A 14,444-nucleotide genomic window follows, 5' to 3' on the forward strand; every position below is an offset into this window, starting at 1 on the left:
AAAAAAATCATGTAGCCAATCCAGTCTCAGAAGTGATACCTAACTATTGAACTTTAATTATTTTTAATAACTCATTTAATGGTGTTTTCTTAGTTCAAATGTATTTTTATTTATTTATTTTGTTACCACTGCTGTTGGTTTTGTCTTTTGATACAGTGTCTCTGTAGTCTAGGTTGGCTTTGAATTCAAGATGAGTCCACCTCATTTTCTCAAGTCCTGGGTTACAGGAGTGAGTCATTGTGTAGTTTTCACAGATGCATTCTGTATATACTAATATGGTTGAATTTAGTATCATACAATTAATTTATAGTGTAGCTCTGATATTTTTCTTCTTAAAGTTAAGCAATCTTTGGGTTTTAAGGGCTTTACTAGTTGTTTTGAGGGAGCTAGTACAGATGGTATATTGGGTGTTTCGAGGTCAGAGTTCTTGGGTTTCTCTTAGAACTTTGAAGACCTCAGGCCTTGTTTTCTAGTATTATAGTGTGTCTGATATCCTTGACTAATCTCTTTTGTATAAATAAAAGTAAATGTATATTTGGTGATTTTTGTTTTTATTTTATTGCAAATGTCTCAAGTGTTGCTGTTGGAGGCTCTCTTAGTCCTTTGACAAGGCTAGCTTCTCATATGCTCCTTTCCCATGAACTGTATCCTGTGCCTCTTGTTTTCTTTTATTACCTGTAAGAGTGACCATCACAGCATTCACTTTGAAGGGACAGTTAGAACTCCCACTTTTGTCTGTGAGAGCTGATTCATACTCCTTGGATTTAAAACGCAGTTTGTGTTAAGTAACTATCATGCTTGTGGACCCTTTCCGTCTCTCTCAGTTAGTGAGGCAGCATTGTCCTGAATAACGGTGGAGTGAAATGACCCCAGTCTTTAAGATACAAGTTGTGTTCTTGTTGCTCTGTGTGGAGTGGTGGGTCTGTTTACGTATTTGGTCTCATTGTATCACCCAGACTGGCTTAGGACGTGGTGCAGTCCTCCCTCTTCCAAGTACTGGGAGTCTAAGTCTTGTTTGAAAAATTATTTGATTGCTGGCTAGGTGTGGTCCCATACCTTTAACTCCCAGCATTCTGGAGGCAGATGCAGGTAGATCTCTCTGAGTGGCCAACTTGGTCCACATGTCCAGTTCTAAGTCATCCAAGGTTACATAGTGAAATGCTGTTTCAAGAAAAAACAGAAAATCAACAATAACAAAATACTTTTTCCTCGTGGCAGTTTTCTGTTTGTAATGCAGCCCATTCTTTACTAAGGAAAAATACAGTTAATATGTAAATAGCCTCATTCAGCTTTTTAGCAGAGTGTGTGTGTGTGTGTGTGTGTGTGTGTGTGTGTGTGTGTGTGTGTTGATAGTTCTTTAATGTGTGTTGGATCACCTTGATCTTGATTGCGTTGAATTTGTCACCTTCCTGTCTGGGAAGAAAGGCAGGGAGAGAATGTACCCTGTGTGTACTAAGCATTCTTTACCCACACCTTTATCTCTGCAGATGTGGACAAGAAACTTAAAAGAGTCATTAAGTAATTTGCTCAAGTAGTTTGCTTCCACGTTGATGTAGACTCCCCGAGGCCTCAGGTTAGGTGCTGCCATGTCTTTGTAGATGAGTCTTTTTCTGTCTGTGGCTATACATGCACTGTTGGTATTTGGTACTTGTCAGATGAGCCATGTCTTCCTCGCTCTTCCATTGAGGTGTCCTTGTTCTGGACTGAGGCTGTTGTTAAAGCGCTCAAGGCTTCTGTTCAACAGGGCACTCATAGACCACTAGCATAACCGGTTGTTCTGGTCATAATTCTTACCGCCTGCTTTTTGTACCATTTCTGTTTGATGAAACAAAGGTGGAATGGTGCAAAGGATTGATTTTTTTAAAACATAAAGGCTTTGACCTCAGAATTAGCAAGTCATCTACTGTCTCAGCCTACTTCCCTACTTTAAGGTAGGTACTAACTGGGTATGGTGGCATATACCTTAACATGCCAGCACTGGGAGGCAGTCACAGGCTGGTCTGCATAGTGAGTTAGGACAGCCAGAGCTGCATAGAAAGACCTTGTCTCAAAATAAAATAAGTATAAAGTAATAACTGTAATACTTTGAAAAACATTAAAGCCCAATGCAGATTTAACTTTATAATTAATTTTGATGTTCCACATTCTTAGAATTTCTAAGAATGGGATGACATTGGATAGAAATGGATGAATACTTTTTTTTTCAGATTTTTTTTTTACCTGCATACCATGTATTCTGATCCTATTCACCCCGACTTCGTCCTGCTATTCTGAGCCTTCCCGCCACCCCCAACTTAATGGCTCTTTAAAAACATTTCCCACTGTATGAGGTCATCCATTGGGCATGGGTAGCCCACCAGTAGTCAGCCTTCAGTACCCATTGTGTGCAGGCAAGGGCAGAGAAAGGCATGGGTATATACTGAGGGCTGGGTATGGTCTCACGGGAACCCTGTCTCAAAACTAAAACCAAGAGAGAACCAGGTATTCTCTTGAGCAAGCCAAATGCCAATGCAGTGTAGAAACTACTTAATTCCAAGGAAAGCCTGTGGTGATGTTGGAGGAAAAGGCCAGTTTGAGAGGTCAGAGAGCTTTTCTACCATCTGGCTTCGGAGATGTCTGTGGAGTTGGTCTGCTGGAGAGAGAGAGCCATTCCTTTAGGTGGAAGAACTGACTCATGCACAGGTGAGATAGCCTTGAGTGTGCCTGGCTGCAGAATTGTTAAGAGCAGCTGTTAGCGACAGAAATTGAGGAAGCTAAACTACGGAAAGAGTAAGTTACGCATAAAAATGTTTTGGTTCTTAAGGTCCAAAGTAGTGTTTCAGTGGAGGTTACGTAAGTCGTCCAGAAATTGTTTTATACTCTGTCTGATGTGGACATTTAAAACAATTTCAGCTCAAAGAAAGACCTTAGCATTGCCTTTCCGGCAGCGTAAACCGTGAGAGAGAATTTAGGGCTATTGGAGCAAAAGCACTGGAGACAGACAATGTGGTTGTCTATCGTGAGTACAGCTGCACAGGGTCCCTTCAGCCAGCACCTTCCTCAGAGCAGCTGCATGTGGCTAATATCTCTTAGTGTTGACTTAGGAAGTTTCCAGGAGACTTGGAGAGGAGAAAATGAACATTTGTGAGACTGTTGTAATTGACATCTGTGGGTCTTTTATAGGAACTGTAAACCTGGTGCTAGTGATAATTCTGGTAGCCCCAACCACTTTTTACCAACTGTTTTTTTCCCCCTCTTCTTTTTATTATTACTTTTTCCTGCTACAGAATCTCTTATAGCCCATGCTGGCTTTGAACACACTGTATAGCTGAGGATGATCTAGAATTTTTTTATTCTCCTGTCTCCACCTCTTGAATGCTAGGGTAACGGACTTGAGAAATCATGCTTGGTTTATGCTGTGCTGAGGCTTAAACCTGGGCTTTGTTCATTGCAGATAAGCAGGTAAGCACCTTACCAGTTCATACATTCCAAGCCCTTTCTCCTTTTTGAGACAGGCTCCACACTATAGCCCAGGCTAACCTCAGGTCTGTAGAGGTCCTTCTGCTTCAGCCTCCTGAGTGTGGGAATCATTGGCATGAGTATGCCTAGTCCTGCATACTCTCTTTTCCCTCTGTCTTTTCTTCCTGGCTTGCTTTCTCCCCATCCTTCCTTTTCTCTGTCAGAGGCATCACAGTGGCAGTCAGGGTTGAGAAGTAGCTGTCCTTTATCACAATTTTACATGTTCATGATAGTTAGAAATTCCTCCTTAAATCCCAAAGTTGTATAAACTGAACATACATGTGTTTCCTATGCTAAGAGGGTCTGTCATTAGAAAAAAAGATAATAGAAAGATACTAACAGTTTGCTCAAAAGACACAACAGATAGAATCTTACTTAACAAGTTTGATGTTACTTACTTCCTTAGTGGTATACAGAACAGAATGGGGGTATATCTGCATGTTTGTTTTTGACGTTGTTTATATAAAGCAGATAATATGTGTACTTTGTATTTGTAAACAACTGGAGTGTAAGGGAGATGGCTTTGTAAAAACAGGGTTTCTTGGTTTCAGAATTATTGCTGGGGAGTGTGAATATATATATTGTACTGCATTGTGCTCATCTCCTGCTTCATCTGTATTTCATATAAAATTCTTGAGAAAACTTTCTGCCTTTCAAACTGTTTCTTTGGGATGAGGCTTAAATCATACATTGGGCAAAAAGGGGCTTCTGGTCCCCAGAACTTTGGGGTTACAAACTGACCTTGGAGCTTTAGAATGGTAGTGACAAAGGCTCTGAATTATTAATGCCTTTGTTTTAGGGAATCTTCCCAATCTTCTGTGATAGTTAGGTGGTTAATCAGACAAAGTGACAATCAGAAAGATTTGCTAAATAGGCTGTGCCCAACTCTGATGAGAAGAGGGAGGAAGGAGAGGCTCTGAGAGCATTGTGGAGGGAGGACAGGAGGAAGGACGAAGTTTTGTGGGGCCAGTGGTACAAAACCAGGCTGCAGAGAGAACAAGCTAGACACAGGTGAAGAGAGAAGGAGCTGGAGAATGAGTAGGAGCCAGAAGATTAGAACAGACTGTCAGGGTTAGTTTGCTGCAAAGCAGAGCAGTTCAAGAGCGGCTGAGAGGGAGAAGCCAAATTGAGTCAGTGTGAAGAGGCATTTTGAGCCAGAATAGCTGAGTTGACCAGCCAGCCAGAGTTCAGAAAGAAGAAGAAAGAATGGGCTTATTCAGCAGGAAGTGTCAAGGCTGAAAACAATCTAGGCCTAGATAAGATTGTATGGAGACTAGAAGCTTCCAGGACCAGGCCTGGGTTAGCAGACAGAGGCAGTAAGCCTTAGAGACAGCAATTACTCCAGGTGAATAAAAGATACTTTTATAGTAGAGCTAGGAGTTGGAGACTGGTTACATGGAGATCATATTTAAGTGAACAAAAATAATACTAATTGGTGTTGGCTGAATAGTTTTTGCTTTAAAATGATAATGGTACTTGGTCTCAAAACTGTGAAAATAGTTTCTCAACAGTAGCCAATAAGCCAGCCTACCATCTGGAAGTCACTTATCTTAATTCTTGTTTTTTTCATGTACCTCCTGTATCGCTCAGGTTGATATCCAAGGCATGGTCTTAGGCATGCTTCTCACCAATTCTCAAGTAGCTGGGACTACAGGCATGTGCACCACTACACCTAGACTCATTAATACGCTTCCGCTGAATGTGGGGAAGTTGCAGTCCAACCATTTTACCTCAAGGGTATTTCCAAACAACAAAAGAATAAGAGCTTAAACATGCTTTGCCTTTATTTACTCTGATCATTTGTAGGTTTGGTACCAATTTTAATGCATGTACTGCTTGTGGGAAAATGAGGAAATAGGGAAGTAAGAGACTGACCAAACAGATAGAACCACTACCTTCCTAAATTTTACCCTTTGTGATTATTTTCACATATATGTATGTAATAGCAAAGATTGAAATGTAATTTAGTATGACTTTATTATCTGTAGGGTTTTGTGTCAGTTCACTGGCTAGTCTATTTAATGCTTATACTTTGTTTATTGCACAGTTTACATACATAGCAGGTCATAATTTCTAGCAGTGTTGCAGGTTCTGATACTTTACACGGAATCCTTGTGAATTAAATTAGATAAACCTTTTGGTGAGATTTTTTGTCAGAATGGTAGAATTTTTATTGGAGGTAATTATTAATGAATCTCTTGCCATTAGAATGCAGAATTTAAGTTAATAGTCTGAACCGGTTTCTGGTGAAATGGTTTTTGATCTGCAGTAAAAAGAAAAGGATATTGTAGGTAGTTTGTGACAAGCTAAATATACCCTATACCCTGTTTGTGGACTTGCAAGCTACATTGAAGGATAAACTTTTTGTTGTTTGTGGTGTTATCGAATGAACTCGGAGACATATGCTTGCTAATTAATCACACTCCACTCTTTTTAGTTTTCTTTTTTTTTTTTTTCAAGATAGGGTTTCTCTTTGTAGTCTTGAGTGTCCTGAAACTTGTTTTGTAGATCAGGCTACCCTCAAACTCAGAGGTATGCCTACCTCAGCCTCTTGAGTGCTGGGCATATGCCACTACCACCTGGCCCTACTATGGTTTTTTAACGTAGCCTGTACCAGTCTCAAACTCACTGTGTAGCCAAAACTGGTCTTGGATTCTAGGTCTTCCTGCCTTTGTCTCTGAAGTGCTAGGATTACAGGTGTTCTTTAGATTAAAAGTTATCCTGGCATCTGTCTCTGCTTACACTTCATGGGCAAGAATAGTCAGATTTAGCTAGTGTCCTAAATTTGATTGCCATTTCTAGGATACCCAGGACACTTTGTACATGTTTAACCAAGTTTAAAAGAGGAAAAACCAGTTATGGTGGCTCAGACCTGAAATCCCAGCACTTGCCAAGTGAGGCAGATGAATCAAAAGACATCCTTGACTACATATCAAGTTTGAGGACAGCCTAGCCTTTAGGAGACCCTCTTAGCAGCAACAGCACGTAAGAAAGTCTAAGAATTTCATAGTGGCTAAACATGTGTCTGCCTTTTAGCCTCTTGGCTTTGCACTGTCATTCTTTGTTCTATGCAGTAATTACAGATAAGCCTGTTTCTCAGGAGGCTAAAGTAGAAAGCTTGAAGACTTGAGGCCAGCTTCAGCTGTGTCTCAAAATGAGTAAAGAGAGGGTGTGGATGTTGCTTAGGTGGTGGAGCACAGGGCCTTCGTTTAATCCCTAGTACTGGGGGCCGGGTGTATTGTTGCTTACCTCCCTGCTTATAGAAACTCCTCAGCAGGACCTCCCCGAGTCCTGGGTCACCCCCACTGCTCCACTGAGCCTTCTCATTCGTTGTTGCCCACGTGGACTCTCCGGTTGTACTGTGTACCTTACACAGAAGTTAGTCCTAAGTGACCATGGTATTTCAAGATGGATGGTCCTGGAGATGCTCTAGCTGCTAATGTTTCAAACAGAACTCAGATCCTATTATTCTTACATGGATTCAGAGCTAGTTTAGTGTGGCCTTGGTAAGCTGATGGCAAACCAAGCCTCAGTGTATGGGAACTTCCAAGAATTATAATCTGTGTCTGTGACTTAAATCACAATAAATTAAATCACAATAGCATTTGGGCATTAGTGAATGGCAAACATTTCCAGTCGGTCCTTAGAAATTGTGGCCCATTTGCCTTAGTTTTATAGGAATTTAAGAACTTCCATCTGTTCTGGAATTCAGAATTTGCTTTCTGCTTGTACCCCTCACTACTATACACTTTTTCTGGGATTGGGCTGGACTACTTTCCTCATTGTTGTAACAGCAACTTAAAGGGAAGGCTTGTCTGGCTCTCAGGTTGAATGCACAGTCCATTGTGTCAGGAACATGAAACAGCTGTCACAGTCCTAACAGGAAGGGCTGGAAACACCCTTGTAGACAAATACAGAGGTGTGTCTCCTTGGGGATTCCAAATCCATTCAAGTCCACAGTGAAGAGTAAAGGATCAGGTGTTAACGAGCTAATGCAAAGTTTTCTTTTCCCAGCGTTGTGATAATTTAAGATTTGTATCTAGGTTGTTTTATTCCTTGGATTAGCTGCTATGCTGCAATTCAGAATAGGATTCCCTTTGGTCTCTAGGTCAACTTTTAGCCAGTGTTTTCCAGAGTCAGTGTCCTGTCCTAGAAGCACAGAAGAGTATAATCTAATGCGGTCTAGTGGCCAGTCCTCGCTGTGTTACCCCTAGACATGGGATTTAGCATTCTTGAGAGAATGGTAACATCACTCATGCCTGGCTTTAATCAGCAGCTTGCCTTATTTTGTTTTGCAATTCTGGGTGGGTAAGTGCTTTACCATTGTGCCCTGCCTTCAGTATTAGCTAGTTCTTCTGACCCTCAAACAGAAGATTTGTGATTGGTTGTTGATGATGATGATAGGATGCCTCATGTATTTATTTTTCCTGAGTTACAGAGAAAACACTTAAATATTTTTCATTTTCAAATTGCTAACTTCAAAATTGGAAAGGTTCAAAGTTACACTGTGTGCCTGCTTCATTTACTAAGATTTTCCCCAAGTTTGCAGCAGTGCCTCTCAAATCTACCCTCAATATTGGTAGCCAGAGTTCCTTTTTATTACTAAGAATTAAATAAGAATCCTTCTTACTAAGAATAAGACCCAGTGGGTGGCAAAGAACAAAAGATAAAGCGGGAGAGGGAGAAATTGGGAAGGAAAGGGGTCAGAAGGAGTGTGGGGAGGGTGTGTGTGTGTGTGTGTGTGTGTGTGTGTGTGTGTGTGAAGAGATAGAACAGGGTGACTCTGATCCCAGTATGTTCTGTATCTGTAGGAAAGTGTTTAACTACAAGGACTTCTGAAGTCCACCTCTGACCTCTGTGTTAGCAAATCTCTCCCTACTCCCTTCCGTGGTTACCTTCCTCTTACTCTCTTTCCTCCCACCTTTCTTGGCCTCTGGGGATTGAACAGAGGGCCTTGTGCATGCTAGGTAAGCACTGTCACTGAGCTAATCCCTAGCCCTTAGCAAATACTGTGTTTCTTCATTCTTGGCTTTTAATTTGTATGTCTCTTTATTTAAGGGACGATTTCTTATAAACATAATTGAACCTTGCTTTCAAATTTGTTTTTAAGTTACATCTGTTTATTTTGTGTGCCTGTGTATCTGTATCTATGAGCTTGGTACCAAGAACATTAGCCACTGAGCATCCCATTGGTCCTCAAAATGTTTTTCAAAGTATATGGACAGTGAATCTTTTAATTTGTGCATTTAGACTATTGCCATGCAGAGTGATAACATAGTTGTGTTAATACCATATGTATTTTTATTTTTACTGTTTATTTGTTGCCTTTCTTTTGTCTTTTTTTATTGCTAATTTGTCTTTTCTCATTGTTTCCCATTTGTAGTTTTAATTCAGTGGCGTGTGTGTGTGTTTTGTTTTTATGTGTATGTATATCTTGCCTGCATGTATGTCTGTATATCACTAGCATTCTTAATGCCCTTGGAGGTCAGAAGAGGACATCAGATGCCATGAAACTGGAGTTACAGACAGTTGTAAGCCACAGTGTGGTGCTGGTAATCAAACCCAGGAGAGCAGCCAGTGTTCTCAACCACTGCAATATCTCCAGCCCCTTAATTGAGAGTTTTACTTGATTCTATTTTTCTCTTCTGTTAGCATGTCAATTACAAAATATTACAGTAAAATACAAAATATACTCCGAAGACAAAGACAGGATATCCCTCCCCCCCCCCCCCCCCCACACACATCAAGATTTTTAGAACTCTAACAAGTAAATGGTTCTTGAATATAGTAACTGTTTGGTAAATGAATGTTTATTGACTGTGTGCTAATTTTGTATTAAATAAAATGAAAATTTTTCTGCTTTGTTTGTACTGTAGGAGAATTTTAAACGCAAAGACTATATAGACCATCAGAAGGATAAAGTTGCTTTAACATTAGCTCGCCTGGCACGCCATGTTGAAGTGGAAAAACAACAAAAAGAAGAGAAGAACAGGGCATTCAGGGTATGTGTGTGTTTTAATCGAGATTTTTTTAATGTATAGAATTATTAAAGATGTAAAGATATTTCCAAAAAAGAAACTTAAATAGAATTTTTGAAGAATTCTAGTGAGTAATTATTCTACTTAAACACATACAGAAACTGTCTTTTAGTTATTTTTGGTGTTTGTGGCTTTCTGTGTTTTATAATTTGTATGTGTGTGGTCATGCCTGTGGGGGAGAGAGCTTGCTCTTGGACCACCCACCTTGTATTTTGGGACAAGGTTTGATATTGGCCTGGTGCTCATGGATCAGGCTAGGCTGCCTGGGTAATGTGCTCCAGGGATTGGCCTTTCCACCTTGCCAGCACTGGCTTGGACGAAGGCCTGGTCTGTATGTGGGCCCTAGGGATGAGGACTTGGCTCAGTCCTCATGCTCGTGGCACATGACCCACTAAGTCATCCTCACTTTATACTGTTAATATTAAAGGAGATTTTACCTAATGATTATTTAGTAAAAAACTGGTGGTTTGTGAAGTCGAGATATTTGCTTTGTGTTTCGAAAACTCACATTAGTGTGTTAGGGCTTTAGAAGTTCTATATGATAGATACTTTAATTTTTTTTTTTTTTTTTGGTTTTTCAAGACAGGGTTTCTCTGTGTAGCCCTGGCTGTTCTGGAACTCACTCTGTTGACCAGGCTGGCCTGGAACTCAAATCCGCCTGCCTCTGCCTCTCACGTGCTGGGATTAAAGGCGTGCGCCACCACCGCCCGGCTACTTTAAAAGTTTTATATTCAAGCCAGTATTTCTATGATTACTTTACTATAGAGAATTTAAGTATGTACATGTCAGCATTTTTGAGAATTCTTTACAGAACAATATTTTATAAATTATGTTCAGATTAAAATCTTAACTTAACCTTAATCCTCTTCACTTAACCCTTTGTCTTTGTTAGGGTGCAGCAAAACACCATGAGCAAAAGCAGGTTGGAGAAGAAAGGTTATATTTCATGTCTTTGTTCAGCATCTAAGGAAGTCAGAGCAGGAACTCAAACAGGACAGGAACCTGAAGGCAGGAGCTGATGAAGAGGCCATGGAGGGTGCTGCTTACTGGCTTGCTCCTCATGGCTGCCTCAACCTGTTTTCTTGTAGAACCCAGGACCACCAGCCCAGGGATGGCACCACCCACAACAGGCTTGGCCCTTCTCCATCAATCACTAATTAAGAAAATGTCCTACAGCTGGTCTGATGAGGGAGCCATGTTCTCACTTAAGGTTCTCTTCTTTCTGATGACTCTAGCTAGCTTGTGTCAAGGTTGACATAGAACTGTCCTGCACACTCTTTCTTATGGAAAATCTCATTATCTGGCTAAATCGGTTTTGAAAAGTCTAGAGTCACTGGCTCTGGTTAATTATCATACCCAATACAATGTTAATGCTGCACAATAGTTATGACACTATATTGTTTAGAGACTAAGAAGAAAGTCAATACATGGCAGCACAGAAACAGTTTTCAGAAAATTTGGACAAATGGTTGGTCACATACATGTATTAAATGTGGATAGGAAGAGCTAAGTATATATCCATCTTTTCGGGAGTCATGATGTATTTATTTGTACATGGAGTTTTGTAAGTGAAGCTTTTTTATGTTTAAGTTGTGTTAGATGCTACCATGCTCATTCACATGCTGTATGTGGGTGCTCTGACACCGCAGCAGCAGGGCTGAGAGGTAGTAGTGGAGACTGCACACTGAGCAAGCCAAAAACGTCTGCTCTGCGACTGTGTTCAAAGTGCAGGCCAACTCTCAGTGTAGGTGGTGACAGACACTTTGTGCTGCCATGTAGTAAATGCTACTGAGGACCTAATATTAATAGTATTCATTAAACAAGTATTCACTGAGCGCTTTTTTTTATGAATCTATTAAAAATTTTGAAAAAACCTAAAATTTTAAAGATGTAAATAATCCTCTATGTTTGCATTCCAGTATTGCCTTAATAATGTTTAGTTAGTTCTTACCCTTTTTGATACGGTTTACGTAATTTGAGATGACTCCTTCATTTGGTTCTTACTGATTAACATCATTTGGTGACCTACAAATACATGCTCTTGCGTCAGATGTTTGCGTTGTGATTTACGTACCTCCCCTATTGTTGATGTAAGTATGTAGCAACTTCCAGCAAATAACTCTGGGCTCAACATCTTTATACAGTACATATAACTTGATTTTGACAGATATATAATCTTTGTTAAAAATATCTACATGTGGAGCTCTTGGGATAAAGAGTATTCAGTATTTTTTGATCACCAATAAATAAAGATCTTTTCACCCAAGAAACAGTAGTTATCATAAATCAACTGAATTTTTTTCTTGTCTTTAGGAAAAAATTGATTTTCAGCACGCTCATGGTTTACAAGAATTGGAATTTATTCAAGGACATTCAGAAACAGAAGCAGCAAGACAGTGTGTGGACCAGTGGCTAAAAATGTCAGGTATTCACTGGAGATCACAATTCATTTTCTAAGCTTCTTGGGAGCCTTAAGGCAGAAAGTGTGTGGGTTTGATTTCATTGCTATGAGCATAGACAGACAGATGGACAGTCAGGTGCAAGCACTGAGGATTTGCTCCCTGGACCTCACATTAACAATACATGTGTTTGTAATCCTGGTGCTTTGGAGACAGAGACGGGAGAGTTCTGGAGACTCACTGGCCTGCCAGCCTAGCCTGCTCAGGCAAGGGAGACACCTTGTTTCCCAAAAACTGTACAGTCCCAAAGAGATGAAACTTAAAAGGACACCCAAGACTTTCTCCATATGTGATGTGCACATATCTGAACATGTACACGTACACACACACACACACACACACACACACACACATACACACACACAGAGTTTTAGTCATTAATACCACTGTTTTCCAGTGTCCTGCTTTGCTGTTGACTTCCTTTGGTTCCCTGAGCTCTTTAGATATTTATTAGAAGTTAGATAAACCAGTTGAAGAGTTTAGCTTAAATAAGAATTCAAGGGAAAGAGTTTTTCCCATTTATATGAACCAGGGAGCTTGACTGTGTTTGTGAGTCTAAGATTGCGAACACCTGATTGTAACTGGGACCATCCTTGATGCTTTGCTCTCATTCCCACCGTTTTGTTATTCTGATGACCAGCCCAGTGCACAATTCTCTGAAATAGTAACCTAGGAATTTGTTATGATGATGTAGGACTCAGAACAAGTGCAGTTAAGTCTGGAACCAGAAGATCATTCCAAAGTGGAGGCAGGATTCGGAGGTCTGAGAAGCCAATTCTGTGTCCTATAATGTACTGTAACAAGGAATTTGACAATGGGCACCTTCTGTTGGGACATTTGAAAAGGTAAGTAGGGCACTCTGGATGCAAAGGTTAAAGGTTAGTCATCTAGGCCTGGAGAGCCAATCCAGGGTCTCGTTCAAGTTCGAACAGTCCTCGGTGATTTTTGTTAATTGAAATGTGATATACCTTTACCAGTATAGTTTTAGCTTACTATTTGAAACTCAATTTGTTTTGTACTCTTTTGATGTGTTATTTGGAATTTATATTTAGGCTTTCTAAAAAACTGAGTAAGATTTTAGGTTGTTTTCAGCATTATAGTGCAGTTGAAATAGTTGTAGAGAAATCCAGCCTATAAATGTAAAGTGCAGGAGACAGCGTTTGCAGATATTTTGTCTATACTACATAATCTAGCATGGCCTTCTACAGCAACCACTATAAGTCGATCTTCACAGTGAGACGCTCTGCTGGGGCTCACTGTACTGATTGCTGCGCTGCTTTCCTGTAGGGCATGAGAAAGCAGAGGGCTTTGTAGCCTCCTTTTCAGATAGCTGAAAGACGGAGCTTCCAGCCATTTTCTTTTACAGATGTCTCAAGGAGACATACAGTGAGTGCTTCATGTGCTTGTGGGTCAGCTTCACAAGCAAGACAAGCTGGGTTATCTCCTGGGAAATAGATCCTTCTGACGTGACTTCTCTCCTGACTTTACTTCTCTCGGTGTATAGGTTTGATCACTCCCCGTGTGATCCCACAATTACATTACATGGACCTCTTGCCAATTCGTTTGCATGTGCCGTGTGCTATGAACATTTTGTTACTCAACAGCAGTACAAGGATCACCTTCTCTCCAGGGTAAGAGCGCGCTCTGGGAGTACGTGTTCTTTCTAGAGAACTATGAGCTTGTGAAGTTTCTTTTTCATGTTGCTTTTAATCTTGCAATCTCTAATGATGCACAAAAGATAACAATTTAATTATTGAAAATAAAATGACTTTGGGGTGCAGGTTACTTTGGATACTTAAGCTTAATAGCTAAACTCCAGCAGTCCTCAAGATTACCATTAAACTCTTCTGTGGTATTGGTATTTGAAATAACCTTACCCAACATGGTCATAATTCAGTCACATGATAGGAAATTGCATCTTATTCTATTAAAAAATTATTTTAATTCAGTGTGCGTGCTCATGCATATACTCAGAGAATTCAGAAAAACAATGTGTTGGATCCCCTAGAGCTGAAGCTACAGGTGTTTGTGAGCTATGCAGTGTGGGTGCTGAGAACACACTTGGTCCTGGAAAGAACAATGTACTCACTTACCCTCTGAGCTGGTTCTGTAGTCCTCACATTCAGTTGGTTTTCTCCTTTCTATTTTACATGGCGTCCCGGGATCAAACTCAAGCCATAGCACTGTCCTTTGTATGGTATAGTATTTCATGTGCACCGGAAACATGATGAAATGGACCTTTCTGGTCTAACTCACTGTACATTCTACTTCCTACTCCTTCTCCCAGTCTTTGATGATTCCTGCAAACCTGCCACTCTTCTGAAGTAGATACAGTATAATAACATTTTATGTAGAATTCTACTTTGATTTTAGTGAGCAAATCCTTTAAGAGGTTTTACTTTGGATCCGCTTATAATGTGGAATCAAACTAAAAATGTTTTGTTTACTT

General features: G+C 40.2%; 1 protein-coding gene across 4 annotated transcripts in view; it reads left to right on the plus strand.

Annotated features, from left to right (window-relative positions):
• The window catches only part of Znf451 (zinc finger protein 451), a 54,336-nt gene that overhangs the window by 18,111 nt on the left and 21,781 nt on the right, over positions 1 to 14,444 (plus strand). For all 4 annotated transcript variants that reach the window (XR_013104659.1, XM_034521224.2, XM_034521223.2 and 1 more), the window contains exons 4-7: positions 9,375 to 9,500; positions 11,850 to 11,961; positions 12,690 to 12,840; positions 13,500 to 13,626. Coding sequence is in view for 3 of the 4 variants with exons in the window: in XM_034521224.2 (XP_034377115.1) it covers positions 9,375 to 9,500; positions 11,850 to 11,961; positions 12,690 to 12,840; positions 13,500 to 13,626 (516 nt within the window). In the remaining variant the exon portion in view is untranslated. The remainder of the gene's footprint in view (positions 1 to 9,374; positions 9,501 to 11,849; positions 11,962 to 12,689; positions 12,841 to 13,499; positions 13,627 to 14,444) is intronic.

Source organism: Arvicanthis niloticus, chromosome 17 (genome assembly GCF_011762505.2).
Source record: "Arvicanthis niloticus isolate mArvNil1 chromosome 17, mArvNil1.pat.X, whole genome shotgun sequence".
NCBI lineage: Eukaryota > Metazoa > Chordata > Mammalia > Rodentia > Muridae > Arvicanthis > Arvicanthis niloticus.